The 21847-nt window shown below is 43.0% G+C and overlaps 3 protein-coding genes across 9 annotated transcripts; 1 reads left to right on the top strand and 2 right to left on the bottom strand.

The window, feature by feature from the left end:
- The first annotated feature begins 1133 nt into the window (after nucleotides 1-1133).
- On the top strand, nucleotides 1134-11245 carry LOC125545327 (RNA polymerase II C-terminal domain phosphatase-like 2). 6 transcript variants are annotated; one of them, XR_015598642.1, is made up of 16 exons: nucleotides 1134-1637; nucleotides 1889-2359; nucleotides 3580-3790; nucleotides 4325-4482; nucleotides 4566-4636; nucleotides 4727-4832; nucleotides 4918-5007; nucleotides 5336-5384; nucleotides 6089-6219; nucleotides 6306-6359; nucleotides 6991-7087; nucleotides 8960-9168; nucleotides 9283-9363; nucleotides 9466-9630; nucleotides 9876-9941; nucleotides 10572-10644. XR_015598642.1 is itself a non-coding variant. In XM_048709236.2 (16 exons), the coding sequence occupies exons 1-16, from the start codon at nucleotides 1299-1301 to the stop codon at nucleotides 10846-10848; spliced, it is 2220 nt and encodes a 739-aa protein (XP_048565193.2). In that variant the 5' UTR covers nucleotides 1134-1298; the 3' UTR covers nucleotides 10849-11245. The 6 variants fall into 6 exon arrangements, 4 of the variants coding, with proteins under 4 accessions (XP_048565193.2, XP_087369642.1, XP_087369641.1 ...); XR_015598641.1 differs by having other exon boundaries at nucleotides 9476-9630; nucleotides 10572-10637; XM_048709236.2 differs by lacking the exon at nucleotides 9466-9630 and adding an exon at nucleotides 10836-11245 and having other exon boundaries at nucleotides 10572-10645.
- Nucleotides 11246-12135: 890 nt separating this feature from the next.
- On the bottom strand, nucleotides 12136-13974 carry LOC125545328 (uncharacterized). Of its 2 annotated transcripts, none has more exons than XM_048709239.2 (5): nucleotides 13565-13974; nucleotides 13358-13454; nucleotides 13114-13274; nucleotides 12684-13037; nucleotides 12136-12614 (listed from the first exon to the last, which is right to left on the bottom strand). In XM_048709239.2, exons 1-5 carry the CDS (start codon nucleotides 13751-13753, stop codon nucleotides 12378-12380), a joined length of 1038 nt encoding a protein of 345 aa, XP_048565196.2. In that variant the 5' UTR covers nucleotides 13754-13974; the 3' UTR covers nucleotides 12136-12377. The 2 variants fall into 2 exon arrangements, with proteins under 2 accessions (XP_048565196.2, XP_048565197.2); XM_048709240.2 differs by having other exon boundaries at nucleotides 12136-12602; nucleotides 13565-13894.
- A 185-nt stretch (nucleotides 13975-14159) lies between these two features.
- Nucleotides 14160-15465, bottom strand: LOC125545329 (uncharacterized). Its single transcript, XM_048709241.2, has 2 exons — nucleotides 14870-15465; nucleotides 14160-14507 (listed from the first exon to the last, which is right to left on the bottom strand). The coding sequence occupies exons 1-2, from the start codon at nucleotides 15126-15128 to the stop codon at nucleotides 14431-14433; spliced, it is 336 nt and encodes a 111-aa protein (XP_048565198.2). The 5' UTR covers nucleotides 15129-15465; the 3' UTR covers nucleotides 14160-14430.
- Nucleotides 15466-21847: the final 6382 nt, after the last annotated feature.

The raw sequence follows: 21847 nt of genomic DNA, 5'->3' as shown, positions 1-21847 counted from the left end.
ACCCTGCACTGTCATGGGATGAAAGAAAGTTTTGGCAGGTGATGACTGCTTGTGTGATCATGCACAACATGATCTTTGAGGACGAGCGTGATGAGAGTATCTTCGACCAAGGATTTGACTATCAAGGTGAAAATATTGAGCCCCTGCACCAAGACCCGACCACATTTGAACAGTTTGCTCAATTCCATCGTGAGATGCGTGATTGGCACTCTCATTTGAATCTTCAAAATGACTTGGTTGAGCACGTGTGGGATCACATTGGCAACCAATAGATGTATTGGTCCATTTTATGTTTAGTCAAGACAATTTCGATTTGGTTGTAAAAATATTTTATTAAAGACAATTTTAATTGGGTTGTAAAACTATTTTAATGTTCAGATAAATATTTGGGTTGTAAACTAGTTTTGATGAAAATTTGGACATTTTGGGCCCTGACGAACAGGATAGGGCAAAAGGATGCGTCCGTGCGGTGGGCGCACGGCCACCGCATCCCAGGACACACCCGAACACGACCCCAAATCGCTACCCAAATAGACAGAATCCGGACAAAACGGACGTTCGTTTGGGATCGCGCGGTGGAGTTGGCCTAACTCCACACCAACAGCAACGGTGCCTGGACAACTCTAGCAGGATGTTCACGAGACGAGACGTGGCGACAACTCGTGGAGGGTTTCATCATCTTATGTCAACTGGCTATCATCCGCCCAATTTCCGGCCGGCCCAAAAGGCCCGGCCTCGTTATCCACCGCCGCATGATTCCTCTGTCCGCTACGAAACCGACGGATAAAAAGTAACGAGAAAAAGAAACAGAGAGGATAAAAAGGAAGAAAAAACATTCGAGAAAAAAGGACACATGCTAGATAAGAGTCCCGTTAGGCAGGGGCATGGCCCGCGTGCATCAAGTCAGAAGAAAGCGAGGCAGTCCCAGTGGCTCCCACGCGGCACCGCAAAGCCCACACAGTGACGTCCCTCCCCCGCCCAGGCTCGGCGCGCGACGCGACCCGACCCGGTCCGAGCGACCGGAGCCAGACCCAGACCCGGCGGCCGGACCGAGCGGGCGGAACCCTCCTCCTTCCCCCCGGCCCCCGAAACTTCTATATAAGCGCACCCAGAGACACCCCTCGCCCAGTTCCCCTCCGCCCCCTCCCCCCCAAACGCCAAAACCCGCGGCTCAGCGTCCGCCGAGGCGAAGCGGGGGCGCGCACACGCCGGGCGTGGGCTTCTCACACTCTCCATTCCCCCTGCCCCCACCCGCTCCCCGGCCCCTCCGATTCCCCGCCCCGCGCGCCGCGACGGCGATGCTCCGCCCCTCCCCGCTGCTGCCCGTGCCCGGCGCCTCCGCCTCCGCGACGGCGGCCCCGCCCGGCAGGGCCGCCAGCATGCGGATGTTCCACGGCGACGTGTTCCTCGGCGAGGCGGACGTCTTCCCGATCAAGCCCGGGCCCGAGGGCGCCCTGCCCTTCCCCAGCAACGAGATCCGCATCAGCCACCTCTCGCCGGCCAGCGAGCGCTGCCCGCCCCTCGCCATCCTGCAGACCATCGCGCCCTTCTCCGTGCGCTGCAAGCTCCAGGCCAGGCCGCTCCCTCCCCACCCCAGCCTCCACCGCCTCTACCTCACCTGCTTCAACGAGTACAAGGTTTGCCTCGCCTCGCCTCGCCCCCCACGGTTTCGTTTCGTACAAACAACGAGTATGCCTGCCCTTCACGCCCATTTCAAATCGAAGCGAAATCAGCGACCAACCGCTGAATGTTATTTACTCCATTATTACTGAATCGCCGGTCGTTTACTAGGGATTGAAGCATTTTCCACATTATTTAGGGTGTACAATTTCGTTAGGTAGATTTGGGAGAGGGTTTGTAAAATCCTGTCCTCCTTTTGGTTGTGTAGAGCGCGGTGGTGGTGGTCGGAGACGAGGAGCTGCACCTGGTGGCAATGCCGAGCAAGGTGGAGAAGGTGCCGTGCTTCTGGTGCTGCTCTGTGCGGGCTGGGCTCTATGCAGCGTCCGTGGGGATGCTCAACCTCCGCTGCCTTGCTATTGTGTTTGATCTTGATGAGACCCTCATCGTTGCTAACACGATGAGGTCCTTTGAGAGCCGGATCGAGATGCTTTCCCGTAGGATGGACATTGAGGATGACCCTGTCAGGGTAGCGGGGATGTCTGCAGAAATCAAGCGGTATATTGAGGACAGGGAGCTTCTCAAGGAGTTCATTGACACAGACACTGTTACAGACAATGGCAGAATTGTTGGCACCCAGAAGGAGGAGGTTCAGCCTATGCCTGGTGTCCAGGAGCGTCTTGTTCGGCCTGTAATCAGGTTGCCCGAGAGGAATGCTATTCTGACCCGCATCAATCCAGAGGTACGAATTAGTTAACCTTGGTAGGTAGTATCTGTTCTGCTGCTCGTATATCACTCAATTTTTGCTGCTGTTTTTTCTTCTGGGTGGGGTGGGATGGCCATTGAGGTTTACAGTTTATCCAGAAGAATATATTTACATTCTAACCTATGCCATGGTTGGAGAAAATGATACTCCCTCCGTCCCATATTAATTGACACTGAAATGGATGTATCTAGCAGTGAAATACGTATAGGTACATCCATTTCAGCGTCAATTAATATGTGAAGGAGGGAGTATATAGATGGGTTCCCATTTGTCTGGTACAACCTGACTTTTTATGTTCGATTGTGAGGCCATGGATGATTTCTAGCATTAATTTGTTTGTATATGTATTGTAAAATTGCTGCAGTATTTGATCTTCTGAGTAAAAGTGTGCATGCTCAAGTTCATTATTTACTTCCTGCATTCCAAAGTATATGACGTTTAACGTCATATATTTTGGAATGGAGGTAGTATGTGTTTAGGCATGTACGAACTGTTTGGGTGCAAAAATTGCAACACTCTTTGTATGCAGGATGTGTTGCATATTCGGTAAATATAGCAATGAGTTAACAACCTGAGGGATGGTAACAAGTATACTAAGCAGCACGAGTTTTAGGCAACCTATAATGTTAGGCCTTTGACCTAGAATCTAGATAGCAAACACATTATGCTCTTTATATATGCAGTCTTCAGCAAAAAAAAACTTTATGTTCTATTATTGAAGTTTGCATATTACTTGGCTCTCATGATATGGGCTCTTGATTAAAACAGTAAGTGCGTACGTGCAATGCACGTTCATATCTGGTAGAATATATTTTTGAGGGATGTTTGGTAGAATTTAATTGCGTGCTGATATTAGGTAAGATATTAATTATATGATAATTATGTGATTATTGCTAATATTGATATTTGGTATAATATTTGTTGCGCGCTAAATATGCTGAGCGCTCACCATTGAAGCAATCTTGGTCGTCGGATTCACATGAATTGATGGCCGAGATTAGTTGGATCTTGCCCCTTTGGGTCTGTAAATATTGATATAGATATGGGGTTGACATTAATTTCTCCACAAACTTTTATATTCTGATGCATCAGAATAAAGACATTGATTAGATTTTATTCTTTTAGTTGCCTCAGCGTTTTGCACTTTGTTTTCCTTTTACTAATCCTCATACCCATTTCAATGTTATTGCACGTAGATTCGCGATACCAGTGTTTTTGTGAAGCTAAGGCCTGCCTGGGAGGATTTGAGAAGTTACCTAACTGCCAAGGGACGCAAAAGATTTGAGGTCTATGTGTGTACAATGGCTGAAAGAGATTATGCTCTTGAGATATGGAGACTTCTTGATCCAGAAGCCAATTTGATCAGCTTGAATAATCTTTCAGATCGTGTAGTATGTGTAAAAGCAGGTGAGTTTTCAAGAGTTTGAAATTTAATTTTTCGAGCTATTGTGCAGTGCTCTACTGTCTCAGCATTGCTCGGTTCTATAAACATCATCGTTAACACAATCTAGTCATTGTAAAATGCCCAATCCGAATGTATGCCTTGTATTTTTAGAAGTACCAAGAAATTCTGCATAATGATTTCCAAAATGTTGATTGTTAGAATGATGGTGCTACTACTTGATTTGCAGAAACGCAAAGTTGTGTGTACATATAGTTGTGTTTAGTTTGCTTGCTTCAGTTGTGTGTTTAGTTTGCTTGCTTCAGTTGTATTGTATTTTATTTGTACGGTTATAAGTTATGAACTCAAATAAAGTAATCTTGAGTAGTTCCATTTGTTAGTGCTACATTGTCTGCATTCTTGTTTCCAGTGAAACTGCTAGTTTCCACCATTGTGTGGATGGAACGGTACAATCTTTACTTCCTATAGCCTCAGGTTCAGTTCTTGATCATGTTTGTTATAATTTCACCTGCTTAGCCACTTATCTTACTCATTGACAGGTTCCAAGAAGTCCCTGCAGCATGTTTTTAGAGAAGGAGGATGCCATCCAAAGATGGCCATGGTGATTGATGATAGGCTGCAAGTTTGGGATGAGAAAGATCAGCATCGAGTTCATGTCGTCCCTGCCTATGCTCCATACTATGCCCCACAAGCCGAGGTATTTCTTTTGTTGCTTACATGTTCTCTGTTGAACATTATTGCTGTGCTGGAATGATGTGTGTATTTCCTTGCATATCTTAGATGGCAAACGCTGTTCCAGTGCTCTGTGTTGCGAGAAATGTTGCTTGCAATGTTCGTGGTGGTTTCTTCAGGTTGGTATAAATCGTTATTGAGATACAATCTATGCATTCTGATGATATCATACTTACAGCTTTAATATTATCTCTGTTTTGATAAAAAAGGGAATTTGATGAAAATCTACTGAAGAAAGTATTTGAACTGTTGTACGAAAATGAGTTACTGGATCTTCCCTATGCTCCAGATGTCGGTGACTACTTAGTCTCCGAGGTAATCTTCTTGATACTTTCATGTCGTATATGTATAGCATTTATGTCGTTTGAAGCTTTATGCTTGTCTGCTAATTCCTTTCCAGGACCCTAATTTTCCACCAAGCAATAAAGATCCTGCCCCTATACCTGAGGGTATGAGTGGAGCTGAAGTAGAGAAGAGATTGAATGGGCGGGTAAGCTTTGATGCGATGTTTCTGCTTTAATTGGTTTGATAGGAAACCTTTTCTTGTTCTTCTACTTACAGCAAATGGGCTAATGATGCCATATTTGCTATGGGTAAGCACTGTTCTGTGGCATCATATGATTGCTCGAATGCTGCTTGCTTAATTATCAATAAAACCTACCTTTTGTGACATTCGAAAATAAAGTAAGCCCTACTTTGGCTTGAGCTTGGACCATATTTATTTATTTAAGAACATTAGTCCAAACTGGACTAATGGCCCTTATTAAGCTCTTAATTTGGAATGAACTTTTAAGGATGAACGTGAAATGTTATTTCAGGCATATCAGGGGGACCAAAAACAGATATCGTCATCAATCCGTCCATCAGGTACTTCTAATACTGTATTTATTTTGGTCACTTGCCTTTGGACCTTTTTCTTGCTGGCCTTTCCTCGTCTTGTATTAGTCTGGTATTTTCATTTTGAGGATATACATTTTCTTGCCAAGGGAAGACTACTGTACTGTCAAATGGTCAGTTAAATATTGTCTTATATTTATATTTACTCAAATTTAGGAGTTGTGACTTCAGTTAGTAATTTAGTTTTTAGGAACCAGGAATGGAACCCACAATAACATTTTATTAAGAATGAAAAAGAAAGGAGTGCATGTACAAGTTCAGAGCCATCTTGTTAAGCATATTAAGGAATCTGCTCATCTGTCTTTCATACCAATCATTATGCATTTCAAGTAGTTCTGTTATCACTCCATTTCAATATGTAAGGTGTATTTTGACTACCCAAATTCAAACTTTAACCACTAACTAATCCAATAATATGTGGGCTATGTTACAAGAAATTGATACTATAGGACTCATCTTCAAAGGTACTCCCTCCGTCCCAAAATAAGTGACTCAAGTTTGTACTAACTTTATACTAAAGTTGAGTCACTTATTTTGAGACGGAGGGAGTATTTTCTAATGGTCAAAGCTCATACTTGGATAGTCAAAATACAATCTACATTCTGAAATGGAATTAGTACCTTATTTCACTGCATACATTCTGAAATGGAATCTATGCCAACCTTTTGGTGTAGATGATGCACGAGTGGCAATCCGGGGAACTCTAGGCAGTTCAAATGTGCAACCCAATGGGGGCTCAATGGCAATTGTCCCTTCTTTGTTTGTCACGGTATTGCAAGAAATTGGACGACTATGCAATTCGAAGGTTTGCTGTTTCCTTAATGTTTTGGTGTAGGTTTGGTTTTCCTGTTCTTGACTTTTGAATTAATTCCCTGCTCTTGCTTCATATAGGTGGAGTTTAGGTCTACTGTAAGCACCAGCAAAATTACACAATTTTCTGTTGAGGTTGGTGTTTCGCATTTGTAACTGATTACAGTAATACCAATTTATTTTGCCAACAACCTGATTTGAATCTGTACTCAAGAGCCCAGACAGTGACAAATATCCATTCAGAAGATAATGGGCTATATTACCTTAATACTCAAACCTTAATTTTATTGTAGTGGTTTGGTTCATGATGATCTGATGATCATCCAGATGTTCAATACTGCTCCCTCCACTCCTTTATGTAGGGCATATTAGGTTTCAGTAAGTCGAGTCTTTGACCAAGAATTACTTTGTTAATATGTGGTTTTATGACACAAAATTGGTATCATTAGATTTGTTTTCAAAAGTACTTACTGGTCATTGTGATTTTGTATAATATGAACCATGTATTGATGGAGTCTGTGAAGACTTTTCCTAGTGGAACCTAATCTGCCCTACATACATGGAGTGAGTAGATGCTGGTGAATGAACTACTTAGACTATCTGTTCTAGATTCCACCTTATTTTAGAGCTGCTCTGAATTAGCTTTTTAATTTGACAGGAACTCAATTAGCTTTCTTTGTCCGCTTGCTGTCTTAAGACTTATATAAGCAATGTTGCCAAATTTCTGCTTAATTCTTTCACCTTCATTGTACATGCGCTTCTCCAGGTTCTATTTAGTAATGAAAAAATTGGAAATGGCATTGGAAAAACAAGAGATGAAGCTCAAGTACAAGCTGCTGAAAAAGCTCTCCAAAATTTGCAAAGTGAGTGTATATTCTTTACGTCTTGAATTATGCAAGCTTGTCAGCACAAGAATCATTTTATTTTCCCTATTGCTATCTTTGCATTCATTCAACTTCTATTGTTGGAGAGTGTACCTGAGAAAGTAAAATGACTAAAATGATGTCCTTTGCTCTACTGCTTCTATGGAAAACATCCTGTAGGGAGATCTTGACTTATTCATCATTCAGGATATCTGGTGCACATGCACATTAACCTGTCTTCCAGAGTGCAAACCAAGTGTACAAATTGCACTCCTATGCAACATAATGAAAAGCTGGTGATGAGTTTCATTGTTTGTGCTCAATACTGGTAAATGGGTGCATGTCCCTTGCATATTTCAAGATTACCAAAAATGGTACTCCCTCCGTTCCAAATTACTTGTCGCAGATATGGATGTATCTAGATGTATTTTAGTTCTAGATACATCCATTTCTGCGACGAGTAATTTGGAACGGAGGGAGTAGTTGTGGACACACACACAGCTCAGTTAATTTCCAAGCAATCCTTCACTAATAAACCAATTACCACATTTGGCTATTTCTAATGAGCCATCCACCTTGGTCTTGCTAACATGAATGCGTAGGGACATGGAAAATGAACTCTATATATCTTAATACCACCATAAGAAAATATTCCTGCATCTTAACACCACCAGCATGGGCACCAAACTAATTTTATAGTCAGTAACTGCTAGAGAGCTGCGCAAGCATCATTCATTCTTCTGGTGAATGAAGGCAGACTGGGTTATCATTCACTAGTAGCATAGACAGGTCCTAGCATGTTCACTTTTCAGCTTTGCATTACAATTCATGTATTGATTTTCCAGTAAAAACAATGACTGCTTACTTTTGAGCATTTTGCATACAAAATTTGCGAGTAAATCACGCTGGAGGTCAGCAGACCTGTCACATTGACATTGATCCAACCAGGTGACCATACTCCCGCTATGCATGTTTAGGCCACAAAAGGTGTTTAAGTGAATATTTGAAGGCCAATTAATAGCCAATCCGGTTAGGATGATGATATGACAATGCCACTGGCACACGGAGGTACTCTGATGCTTATATATTTGTCAGTGGATTATCCTAATCTCAATCCAATTTCTTCTCGAGCCCCCCTCCCCCCTATCGTTGTGCTGACTCCGCTGCATCTCCAAACCCTGTGCCCCGCACGAACTCCCCTGTCCCTTGCCTCATCATCGTGCCTACCTCCGGACACGACAAAGCCAGACACATCGCTCTCATCTCACATGTGGCGAACCTCTGGACATGACAAAGCCAGACCCATTGCTCTCACCTCACATCTGGTTGATATGGAAGGTTGGGCCTGCTTATGATGCATTAATGTTGGAGGTGGTTGCAAAACACCCAACTTGGCTGGGGGTTCCCGGATTTCCATCACCAGTTTCATATTCACCGACAGGTTCCTGCGCTTCGGGTGGGAAAAAGTTGTTGGTGTCTGTTGGTGACTTTGGGTCTACTAAGCGATACATATCTCTTAATTTAACCATGGACAGACATGTGGGGAGGGAGGTATTTGCAGCCTGACCCGTCCACTATGTGGATTATTTTAGTGTTATTTCTGTGTTGGAATGCCCTGTGTGTCTTTTGGCTTGGTTGCACTGCATTTCATTGTTATAAGCAGGCTGGCATTATTAAATGACCTTCATTGATTCATCATTCACTTGAATGTTTTTGGTGATGCAAACGAACATTTTTGTAGTTTGGCAACCTACTTGAACCAGTACGATGAGTTCAATGTTCCATAGTGCAATACACTGAATATTTCTTTGTTCTAGTTCATTGACTAGAAATTTGCTTTCTCCTAAATTCTCTGAACTGACTGACATGTAGGCAATTACTTGTCATATGTTGCTCCTATCGCTGGAGTTCTTAACAAAGACACAAGCAAGTCTTCTAGGAATGGAAATGGCTTTCTGGAAGACGATCTGGATTCAGATGGTGATACTGCCATGCAAGAACCATCTGGAAGTAAATCAGAACAGAAGGATCATTCAAATGTGGATAGGTTGCCCTCTGTATTAAGTCTTATTAGAGAACTTGTAAGACATGATGCTACACCTGATATTTCAATTTCTGATGTACTGTACCTTCTAAATGTGATGTACTCTTATTCTTTGCCTCATTGAATTCTAATGTGCTTTCACTGCCTCTAGTGCTTGGAGGATCAACATGTAGTATTTCGAGATCAAGTCCGGAATCCTGGCTCAGCAACCAATGAAGAATACCATTTCCAGGTTACTAACTTTAATAGCTTAATATATTCTCGCTATTATAAAGTTCTACAAGAATAGTCGTCAGCCTTCTGGCTTATACTGCAATGTACCTGAGTGTTACAGTTGTGACCAGTTCTCATCTGTGCGGCTGTGCCCAGTACCTGTCTTTGGCTGGACGCCGGTGGGTGCTGCCAGTATTGGTAAATGATCCGCTGGGTCTGCTAAAGGGTTGCAGTATAAGCCAGAAGGCCGAAGACCTTTTCACTGAAACAAACTGGTGTCTTCAAAGTTGGACCAAACCGGTTTCAGATTCCAACTTTCTTTCAACCTGGCTTATACTGCTTTTTATTTGTTGGTTCCACCTGATTGCCATGCCTGCAAACTTTAAATATTTTAATCCTTACTTGAAAATTATACTTCCCAGTGAGTCTATAGTAAACCAAATTGATTTTGATAGTCTCTAATAAGCATTTGTATGTACCTTCTGTGAGCTTGTTAATGCAGCTAACATTGCAGTTGTTAATATTTTGAAGGTTGAACTAGCGGGACAGATTCTTGGGAATGGTATTGGTGTGAACAAAGATTTCGCGAAGCTTCAGGTACCATACTTCCTAGTGGTCTGCCCTTTTTGTTCATGGCTTTTTTATGCTTTTGTGCCCTTGCCATTTTAAAGTATTTTTGCATCAGACAATGCACTGATATGGCACAATATGACATCTGCAGTATTTCAAAGATTGTGCATTGTATGCATATGTCTAGATGACATTCTGTTGTTGGACATAAAACCTGGTATAAGTTGGGAGTAGATTGAAATATTTACAACCTTCTACTCCCTACAAAGTTGAGTCATCTATTTTGGAACGGAGGGAGTATAAATCTTTGTAAAGATTTCACTATGAATCATATACGGATGTATATAGATGCATTTGAAGTGTAGATTCATTCATTTTGCTCCGTATGTAGTCCATCTAGTTGAATCTCTAAAAAGACTTATATTTAGGAACGGAGGGAGTACCTAGAATTTTAGTGTATGCACAGTTATTGGGGGCCCACTCCACAAATGGTTCAGTCACTACTCACTAGTACGTTTAGATGATGGCATATTGCACGAATGGATGGCTCATCTAGTTTATTTTCTTGTGCTCCACTATACTAGGTTAAGTGCGGTGACTTTCTCATCTTCTAACAAAAAGTTATCCCCTGTTTTTTGGGACATTATGTTGTTTCAGGCGGCAGAAGAGGCGCTGAGGTTCTTGAAAACAACCACTGACCCACAGATTAAGAAGCATTTGAGACCAATAAGGTAATTATTGTTCATAGAACAGCATGCTCTGGATACCTAGCATTTCTTTTTTTTTTGAGTTAACCTAGCATTTGTTTCAGTGTGTAGTACTTAGTTTTAGTGCTAGAACCAGTTTTCCTTTCTGAGATGCTATTGTTTTCGAAATAACAGTGCCGTCTTACAAATTCTGCTGTTTCTATATTTGTTGTAGATGCAACAGTTGATTTCTTCACCCTCTGGCCCCAACCAAATGAGTTGAAAGAAAGTGGAATGTGGAATCAATCCCTCAGCCATTAGCACACCTTTAGCCTTCGGATAGGCAACTTTTGGAAGTGGCATTACGGAGAGCGGGACGTGGTGCTCCGTCGAATCTTGTGACCACCTTCGCCGGAGAATCTTCTCGGAGACTATTTTGCCTCCGGGCAACTACAACTGCAGCCGTAGTCATCTCGGTAGGATGCTGGCGTAGTTGGCTGTAAACAGGTAGGAATGTAGGATTAGTCGTGAATAGTAACTGTTTGCCTGATGGATGCGGTTGCTTGTAAATTGTTCAGGGGCATTGAAACTGGAATGCTCGTGCTGATTTCAAAGTTTATATGTTCATAAGCGGTGGTGATGTTCTCTGTCGGTCGTGCTTGTGCTGATTTTGGATCGCACAGGAGGCAAACTTGGTCTAAGCTCCTTACAATCTAAGGCGCTTAGAAAAATAAATTGTTTTTCAAGCACTAGTGCTCATCTCTTGATTAGGCACCTGTTCTCTATAAATAAGTATCGATGCTTGAGAGAAAAATGATTTATTTCTCTAAGCACCTCTCATTAGGATAATAATATCTACACTACTATATTACAAATGTCACGTTGAGGTGAATGTCAGGTAGGATAAACACTGCGGTGAAGGATAAAAAACCTAGAAGAAAATGCTTGTTTTCTTTTAGTAGTTAAAGGACGATCTCTTAGCAACAATATTTGTCACTACATGTCCGAGTATTTTCTTTTAGAAGCACAGTACAACTGTCATATACATGCACATACACTCATCCTTATAAAAAGACACACACATTCTACCTCTATAAGTAGACGAGTCTTGAAATTGATGAAGTCACCACCATGAGATCCGAAACAATATTCCTCATTTACGAGACACACATATGATAAAGCTAAAGTTTGACTCTTGATGAGCCGGGGTACAACCACCCTCATAAGTCATAACCATCAAACCATAGGTGATTGGTCTTCATATTTAGGTATATCTAGTTACTAATGATAAGACAGAGATAATTCATTGTACAACATATTTCATTGCCATATATATTATGTGACAGACGTAGGATAATACTTACTATTTTATCAACCATTGTCCACGCCCTTACAAGGATAGACACGAGTACATGTTACTAGACCATGATTGTACGCCTACGAAATCGCCCTTGTTCTGTTTTACAATAACCATATGGGTGCCGAAATGCCGCAATTTTCTATATTCAGTATTACTTCTAGCTATACTCATGACGGAATAGCAATCGCATCTGCTCCTTGTTTGAAATAAGTAGATAAGAAGTCGAAACCGCTGATAACAGTATTAACAGCTTCCATTGGAGGAGTTCCTACCGGCAACAGCGTGCAGCGACTGTTTGCGTTGCAGCTCCGGGCAATCTCATTCCTTCGGGGTTGCACGCATCGTGAAAAGGAAAAATGGTTCTCAAATACAGTAAGAAACATTATATGATCTGTACCGTACACAGGATCTTATTTTTCATGTTTTTGTTGTGCCGATGTGGAAGCCAAGGTTCCGGAGCAACCCCTGGAGGGCTTTCCTGATCCAGACCATGTCGTTTTCGAACATACTGGCCGGCCTGTTCGCATCTTCCTCGTACAAGATGATGTCGTCGCCGTCTTTTCCGGCAGAAGCAAGGCCGCCGTTTTGTGCTGCCGCCATGTTTGCTCTCCTGCGAAGCACCTCTGGAATCCTCTCATCTTTCTGCAAGGTAAACTGCAGCTAGGATGAAGCAGTCTTATGATCATATATCAACGAAATGAGAGTTGGGGGAATCCATTTCACCTGTGGCCGGTTCGCTCCGTTTAGCCACATCGTGTCCGCGTGCAGAGAAGCTTCTGCAGCCGCACGTGCCTTCTCGGCATGCATGAAGCCCTCGTAGGTCGCCTGATCGTCGACATCGGTCCGGCCATCATCTGCCAGCAGCAGCGCGTCGGTCCCCTCCGCTCCGATCGGCAGGTGTAATGCCGCCTCCGACACTTCCTGGCACCCGGCGTCGTCCCAGTCTTCGTACACGACCAGTGCGCTCGAGGCCTCGGTTACCTGCAGAGCCCTGTTGCCGCCGTGCTGCCAGCGGACGTGGCCGGAGGGGTCCTGCAGCAAGAACTTGAACTCGACCAGCCTGTTCGCTGGCAGATCCTAGCCCAGACCAAAGACGGTGAGAGTGAAAGAATGTGAGTGACTGGCTGGGACTTGGGAGGGGAGGGGAGATTACCGCCCTCGCCGTCCAGACGTGGCCTTCCGACCAGTCCAGGGCCGTCGCCTTGGCCGGGTCCCAGAGGCCGAGCGCCGGGTCGTCGCCGACGACCAGGAACCGCTGCCCGAACGCGCACTTCTTCTCCAGCACGAACGTGACGCGCACCGTGCTCGCATGACCTGGCGACGGTAGGCACTAGGCAGTCAAAATGGGTCTCCTGATCGCCATAAATCACACCAGATTTGTGGCATGTGGAGCTCACCGTCGGTGGGCGGCGGGACTGCGGGCGAGGCTGGGCCGAAGGCCATCATCAGCACAACTCTGACGGAGGCGACGTCCTCGTCGGCAGCCTGCGCGATCTGCGCCGAGCCGACGGATATCGTATGTGAGAAGAGCTGGCGTGATTGCGCGGGAGCAGAGCAGAGCAGAGCCAGTGAGGCACTGGCGCAAGAATTTCGGAGCAAATTACCTCCTGCGCGATCGCCACGGCGCTGCGCGAGGGCGCGGAGGGGGTTTCTCCGGGCGACGCCACAACGAGGAACCTCCGTCGGGTGGCGGGTCCCGCGCCTACGCCGTGGCGCCGGGCCCGGTGGCCGGGACGTGCCCGCGCGAGCACCACGCCTCCTCGGCACGCCACGGCCGCCGCCGCGGCTTCCATGGCGGCGCCGGCGCCTGGCGCGTTCCTCGGGAGCAGAGTGCCTGGGCGGCAGCTGAGCAGCACAGTGGTCAGTGAACGCTGGCTGTGCTGCGGCCGTGCTTGTTTCTGGGGAGCGGCGGGCGCGGGTGCGTGTGTGGCCGTGGTGGCTGCTGCTGCCGGGTAAGCAATTAGGCCGCGGGGGCGGGGCCCTCCTGGTTTCGCGTCTGGATCCGCGCGCGCCGAGAGGCCCGGTCATCAGCTCCCGCCGTTCTTTGCGTGGCAAGCAAAGGCCGCCAAGTCGGTCCCAACCGGCAGTAGTACAAAGTGTTAGGAATTAATTAATTAGGTTAATTAACTATTAATCACTGCTATGTCGGTGCCATTTTTGGCAACTGCCTCCTTTTGTAACCGCCTTGTAAACTGGGTATAAATACCCCAATCTTCAATCAATAGAATAACTGTTCATCTATTATTCTCTCTTCTCTCTCTTTTCATCTTTACACGCTATCAGCACCTTGCCCTAACAGAGCGATTAGGCCAGACCTCCTCGACGCCTCGCGCGATTCCCAGCGCTGCCGGCCTTATCTCGCGCGGCGGACTGCAGCATTGAGTCTTGGCGCGGATGGCGACATTAGTCACGGCGGCGCCAACGTCTGCCCCTGTACTCGCGATGTCGACTCCATCCAGCGCGCACGGCTTCAGCATAGGAGAATTTCAGTCGCTGCCGATTCGATCAACCACAACCCTTCCATGGCAGGAATCAATAGACATGCTTCTGCAAAAGAGGAAAACTGGATCAGGAGATTCTTCTATTTGTTTTTGTCTTCTTGCAATCAATCAAGGATCTAATAACAAGTATTGTTTTTGCAAATTGCTTCATCCGGCGTATGCTCGTGGTGAGATGGATTGATCGCTACTCAAACAGAAAGAGGAAGGAATTCTCAATCAAGAAGAAAAGAAGAATCAGAATCAAGAACAAGGCTAGAAGATGAGGAACAAACTCCAACAAACTTGTTCTTCGCATTTTTTTCTCTCTTCATCGTCCACTATGACGATCTCGTCGCCCATCGCAACTATCAGCAACAAAACATCCAGAGAAAACAGAGAAAAGAAGGGAAGAAGCCCCAGCGAGCGTACCTCGACGTTTGGCGAGGACGGCGTCCTCCACCTCTCCGAAGCAGCATCCGATGCGGCGCTCCTCCCTCAGGCGGAGCACGACCACGGCGCGGCGCGCAGCCCTCCCTCGGACGCGGCTCCCAAGCCGATGGCACAGGTGGCAATCGGCCGGAGCGCGCGCTGTAGCACGGCCCACTCCCTGCAGCGCGATGGAGATGGCCCCCGGCCGGCACAGGACGGGAGCAAACGCGATGTGTCGCGGCAACGCGACGGTGATCATCGACCGGCACGCGGCAGTGCGGTCCCCAACCCGGGCGGAGGCAGCCCACGGGGCGCAAGACGCAACCCAACCATCAGTCGGAACGCACTGCACGCGGCATCATCGGTAACCATGGCCAGAACACACGTACAGGAAGGAATCAATTGATTCCAATCCATTCCACGCAGGCACAGGAAGGAAAGAAATTGACTCCTATCCACACACGCACGGGATGTGGATTTGGGGAAACCTTATCCTTACGCAGTTTTGCGTTTCCCTCCTTTCTGTATTTATTATTAATCGAAAGGCCCTGCGCTTCTTGTTAATCCCTCAGGCTTAACATTTCTTTTTGCAGATTTCTGTCAAATGTCTGTTCAAGCATAAAAGTTTTTATGCCTGTACATAAACCTATGGTCAGGTCATTGTCAGTAGTGTAATATATACCCTCAGGTTCTTCTGCATTACATTTTGATCTTATGAATGAATATTCTAGACCTATTTTCTAGAACATTATTAGTGCAACAACTGTGTCACAAAATGTCTTGCACATCTTGACAAGAAAAGAGAAGTATCATGAAATGTCATACTCAACATGACTAGTATAAAATTTATTTGTGAATCACAAGGTATTGATGGCATCTACTGCATGGTTTGCAGATTATCCATCATTACTGTGAGGTCTACATCTTGTGATTTCATAAGATGACTACCTTCAACGTGCTCTTCGAAATATTAAATGTGACTACCCAAAAAAAAATTATTTGTGAATCACAAGGTATTGATGACATCTACTGCAAAATTTTCTAGATTATCCATTACTACTGTGAGGTCTACATCATGTCGTCATGACATATGACTACCTTCAAAGTGATTTTCCAAAATATAGCATAACATAAGGTAATAGAGATATAAACATCTACTGACAAAAGTCGGACTATGTTTTTCTATTACTACGAGATCTACACCGCATCTGGTGATTTATCTTCAAAGTGTTATCCTATATAAATTGAGGTCTACACATATGAGTGTATAGCATCAGCTATCTAAAAGAAAATGCTCCTCTGAAGCAATTGTTGTTGTTCACTAAAATTATTTACTCCTACTCCAAGAAGTAAATTAAATAATGCGTGATCATTTCATGTAACACATGACTATTCTATTGATAGCTAAATATGCACATATGCATTTTATATGTCACCAACTTCACTTAGTTCTCAAACTAAGTATATAATGGATAAATATTTATTCAAAAACCTCAAGTCTATCGCAGCTAACAACTCTGTTACTTATTCAACTTCAAGTTGAGATCCCTTGATCAAATTTTCCCTATATACAGATTCAGTTGAAAAGCCCTTAATGCACTTTACCTCCTCTTAAGATGGTACTACCATTTTTATGATCAAGAAACATGAATTTTCTTAAAATCATCAGATTCACCCAATAGGTGATATACCATAATTTAAAATTCTTGTTAGTACCTTGAACACTATGCAAGTTAGTGGTCACAAAATCGAACCATGAGGGATTCGAAGTAAAGTGGAGGCTAATAGACAACTAAAGACAAAATTATCTCTTAATAGGAATCGGTCATTTTAAGATGATCAAAAGACAACCCTCAAGTTTGTCAAATGTGTGGTTATATAAATATTGTATCTATGATTACCAAACCCTCAAACATATGGTCAAAACACACCACAAATTTATTAAAAGGACAATAAGTTCAATGGGATAAATTTGAAAATTTGCAAATAATAACCAAATTCTGGAAAAGGATTGTTCTCGGAATCTTCATCAGAAGGAGGACCAAAATCTAGTGTAGAAAATGGAGGATGAACTCATTTGCATTCAGTAATATCGGAGACCTCAGGTAATCTCCTAATTATCCCAACATATTATTAGCCTATACTTGTAGTACTACATGTAGTAAAATGTCCAATATCATATCCCTTGGATACAATATTCTATAAATTTGAATGTATGTTTGAATTCATACTCAATATTGCTACGTACACAATGATTTTCTAAGCATCAATAAATTAAATATTAGGCTTGATAGCCTTAGCCATCCTGGTTTGGGGATGATTAGAAAATTGTTGACAATTCGGTTGGTCACAACTTAACAAGTTGCAAAATATTTCCCATATCATCAGATTATATGTGCACCACATGTGCCATAGGGGAAATTTGTTTTAAGGAGCTCTCACCTTAAAATTCTAAATGAGCCACTTATTCTTTCTTGAACACATTCAAAAATATGTGTGGAACGTTAATCCATTATCTAGGGTGATTTAGACACTTCATGGTACTCATATACACATTCATAAAATGTTTTTAAGTGTCTCTTATCACACACAACCATGCATGATCTTACTAAATAAATTGCTCAACTTATCAAAGTAAGAGTAAATTCTCCTGAAAACAGGATCTATAAACCCATTTGAATGAACAATGTTGTTGAACGCATTCAATGAACATTTTTTTGCATTAAGTATTTTCTGTGCATACCCAGAATGGTTTAGCTAAATTTCTTATCAAAGAGAGTTAAATGAATTACATGACCACTTTTAAAGAATTGTAAACTTACCAGCCTCTTGCTGGACACATACGACCTTACACACCGTAAGTATGATCTAAATCATACCGATTGCATGTCATACTACTTTCCCCTTGTAGTTATTACGTGGAAATCAACAAAGTATTTCCCATCTGCGATAATTCGGTTACATACCGATATCACCACTCCAGCGTACATCAATGGGCACTCACAAAAATTAGGGATCTATGTGAGGAATAACAATTTAATCGTCAATCAAAATTATTCATAGCCCGTAAGCTGATTGTATCAGCAATAAGGATATTTTTTGACATTATGGGGAGATAAGTACCACAAAGGATGCCGAGAAATAAATTAGAAATGTTATTGACATTCAATCCTTATATCCACGTATTCAAAGAATCTGAACTAGAAGTTTAGAGAATCATATATTTGCAACACATTGCAAATCTGCCACATACATTTACTGATGACAAGGTGTTACTAGATTCTATATTCCTGCAGTAAAGTGTCAGAAGAGTGGAGGTACCTGATAAATCACTCTTCTCCCCAAATGAGAGCAAGAGGGGGAGAAAATCTGACAATACGAGATATAACTTCTCATATGCTTCCGCGGAAACAGAGGAAATCACATCCTCAACTAGTAAATGTAATTCAACATCAAGTTGAAAGACACCTCACTGGATGCTCATCATCCAATGCCCGGCACAAATGTGCACAAATGTTTTGGTGCCGGGACATCGAAACACCTTGACTCCATTTGTTGTAGGAAATCACAAGGAGCTAAAAAGGAGTAAATATTTAATCCACAAACTTCAATGATTCCATCAGAATCATATAAACTAAAGACTACATTTGTCGACATATATTTCTTATCAAACTGCTAAAACCTTTTGGGCCCAGAACCAAAATCCATGGTAGAGTGCCTCTTGCACTCATATTGGTTCACATAAAAGGAAGCAAGTAATGAAGAATAGCACTCGCTCTGCAAACGAGTGGTATTTACTGCAGTAATACCTACTCCTCATAAGTATCTTCCACATGAAATACTAAAAACTTCTCATTCATAGACAAAGTCAATGAGGTGGTGAGAAAGCGAGGCTTGTAGCAAAAGGGTTCCCGCAGAGACCCGACATCGATTACGATGTAACATACCCTCTTGGTATGAGTGGAATTATGTTTCGATACTAAATATCGTTGGCAATAAAAAAATATTATCCATGCAGTTGATGGATGAAGTGGCTACATACTCATATGAGTCGCTCATTTCGGATATCTCTATTGAAGTCCCTGAAGGGCTAAAACTTCCGAATCCAAACACAAATCGCAACAAGTTTTGTGTAAAACTTCACAAGTCACTCTATGACTTGAAATAGTTGGAAATCATATGGTACTACCGACTAAATGAGTTCTTTCTTCAAAAGGATTACTCAAAGAATGATGATTGCTTGTGTGTTAATAAGGGAATCCCAAAATTTGATTTCCTTATATCACTTAGTGTATATCAATGACTTCATCATCAATGTCTATACAAGACCTAAACATACACAAAATCATCTCAAGGCGGAAAATTTGGATTAAGCCAAATTTAGCTTAAGTTTACAACTTGAGCAATCTCTCAAGAATACATATCAGTCTACATATATCCAAAACATATATGAGAAGTTCAATGTGGATATATCACACCAACAAAACGTATATGGTCGATATGAGGAATATTGAGTTATATCCCAAGTTCACAATAAATCTTGGACAATTCCATCAGGAAAACCAAGATTGGACCATGATATGATATATGATATTGGCTCTTTACTTGATCCCAACAAAGCCATATCAATGACTGAATTTGATGGAATAGCCTTCTTATGGAAGTCATATAAATAGAATTTAATGGCTACTTCCATTTACCATTCTAACATAATTACTTTATCTAAAGGCATTGCAAATATGGTTGGCTTAGCAGAATGATTAACCACACGCAAAACCATGTGGTTGAGATTCATCAGAGTAACATAACTTGATTTATCAAGATGCTACCACTTGTATTACTCAATACATACATGTTATATGAAGAGCAATATCACAAAGCACATTGCTCGAGATCACTTATCCTCATAAATTATAGAAAAGTGATGAAACAGTTTGCAAACAAAATATTGGAAAAACCGACATACTATTCATAATGTCATGATCATGTCAATGTAATTGATATGAGACATCCTCCAGATTTGCAAAGTTCAAGGGCAGTAATCTCCTAAAGTATAACCTCTTAACAAACATCAGATTACATATATTGTACTCTTTTTCCCTTCATGAGTTTTTCCTAATGATTTCTCATAAAAGGTTTTTAATGAGACAATATAGATACAAGTGTTCATATATGTCATATCATTTTCTCCTTATATTTTTCCCATTGGGTTTTAAAGGAGTTTTCGATGGCATATATAATCGCACTCTTTTCCCTTATGAGTTTTCTCTCAAAGTTTCTCATAACAGTTTCTAATGAGGCATGTCATACTTTCTATTTTCCCTATCGGGGTTTTTAAAGAAAGTACTCAAGACATATTAATTGTTCTCTAAGCTCATCGATGATTTTTCTCCTTCTTCAAGGGTTTTTCTCATATGAGTTATCAAGAGACAATAATCATTATATGTTGCATCATTTTCTCCTTATTATTTTTTCCACCGGGTTTAAAGGAGTTTTAGCAACATATTTGCACTATTCTCCTCATATTTTTCCCACAGGGTTTTTGGAGGAGACTTCCAAGATGAAGATAATGAACGTTCAAGGCAAATACATACTAGGAGGAGTCTACCAAGATGATGTATATTCACAAAGACAAGCATTGATTAGGGGGAGTGTTAGGAATTAATTAATTAGGTTAATTAACTATTAATCACTGCTATGTCAGTGCCACTTTTGGCAACTGCCTCCTTTTGTAACCGCCTTGTAAACTGGGTATAAATACCCCAATCTTCAATCAATAGAATAACTGTTCATCTATTATTCTCTCTGCTCTCTCTTTTCATCTTTACACAAAGTTCACTCAAACGGAGTTTCAGAACATGGGGCAACGGAGCATTTTATTTTGAATCTTTTTACATGAATACGCATGCATGTGGTCTACATATGTGTGGAATTTCGTTCGGAGAAAACGTTGTATTGTACGCTGCACGAAAGAGACAAAATTTCAGTCCAAAAGCGAAAAAAAACTGGCCTCAAATTTGCATGTATTTTGTCGTTTTTGTATCTCTCACATGCAAGCACGTATATTAGTGAAATTTTGGCACGTTATATTGCACTGCTGCACGTGCATGCACACAAAATTTTGGAATTTTTCAAGCCATACAAATTTGTTTTTTTTAACTTCAAATTAACAGTCAGAAAGTGCCCGTGCTCAGATGTCAATTTTCAAAAGTTCACCTGCCTTTTCAGATGTAAACTCAAAGGAAATTTGGGAGATCTTTGATCGGCCTGGAGGACATTATTAATAGTTCATTTCATGCCGGCCAGCTCGCCCGAGGTCTCCGACAACGAGAACGACCCCACGATGGAGACGGGGTCCGATGGCACCGCACCAGAGCCCGCGTCTGTGCATGCCGGCTTCACCATGGAGCAGGTGCAGACACACTTCAATGCCGTCATGGTGGAGGAGCAGGCTGCGCTGGCGCCTATGTCGGCGTTCCAGAAGACGCAGGAGAAACAACGGCACAACATATTCCTCCTAGAGCAGCACCGAATGGCAGAGGGCCAAATAGACGGTGAGCGCACGAGCGAGGAGGTCGTGGCGGGCGAACCCTAACTTTGTTGCAGAGCAGCGTGCTACGAGGCCGCCCGCGCTCAAGCAGCCGCTCGCCAGGAAGCGGCCGCCGCGGAGGCACAACTACAGGCGATTGCTGACGAGAACAACGCTCCTACGCGCCACCGACAAACTTTCGGGCGGCCCGATGGGACGACGAGAGCACTGGCCCACCATTTTCATCGTGGACCTCACGTCCACTGGCGACGAACAAGGCGCGGACTGCTCTGATGGTGAGTATGGCATGGGAGGCGACATGTCCTTATGTCCCATGTGGGCAGGTCCATCTCCCATGTTCTACTCCTCGCCGGAGACTGCAGCTTCATTTCACCAGTCTTATCGCCGGTGCTCATGGAGACGACGGATGAAGGAGGCGGTCCAAGGAA

This window comes from Triticum urartu, chromosome 3A (genome assembly GCF_056163025.1).
Source record: "Triticum urartu cultivar PI428250 chromosome 3A, HENAU_Tu73, whole genome shotgun sequence".
In the NCBI taxonomy this organism is placed as follows: domain Eukaryota; kingdom Viridiplantae; phylum Streptophyta; class Magnoliopsida; order Poales; family Poaceae; genus Triticum; species Triticum urartu.
Note: the sequence above shows the minus strand (reverse complement) of the source record. Positions and strands in the feature narration are given on the sequence as shown.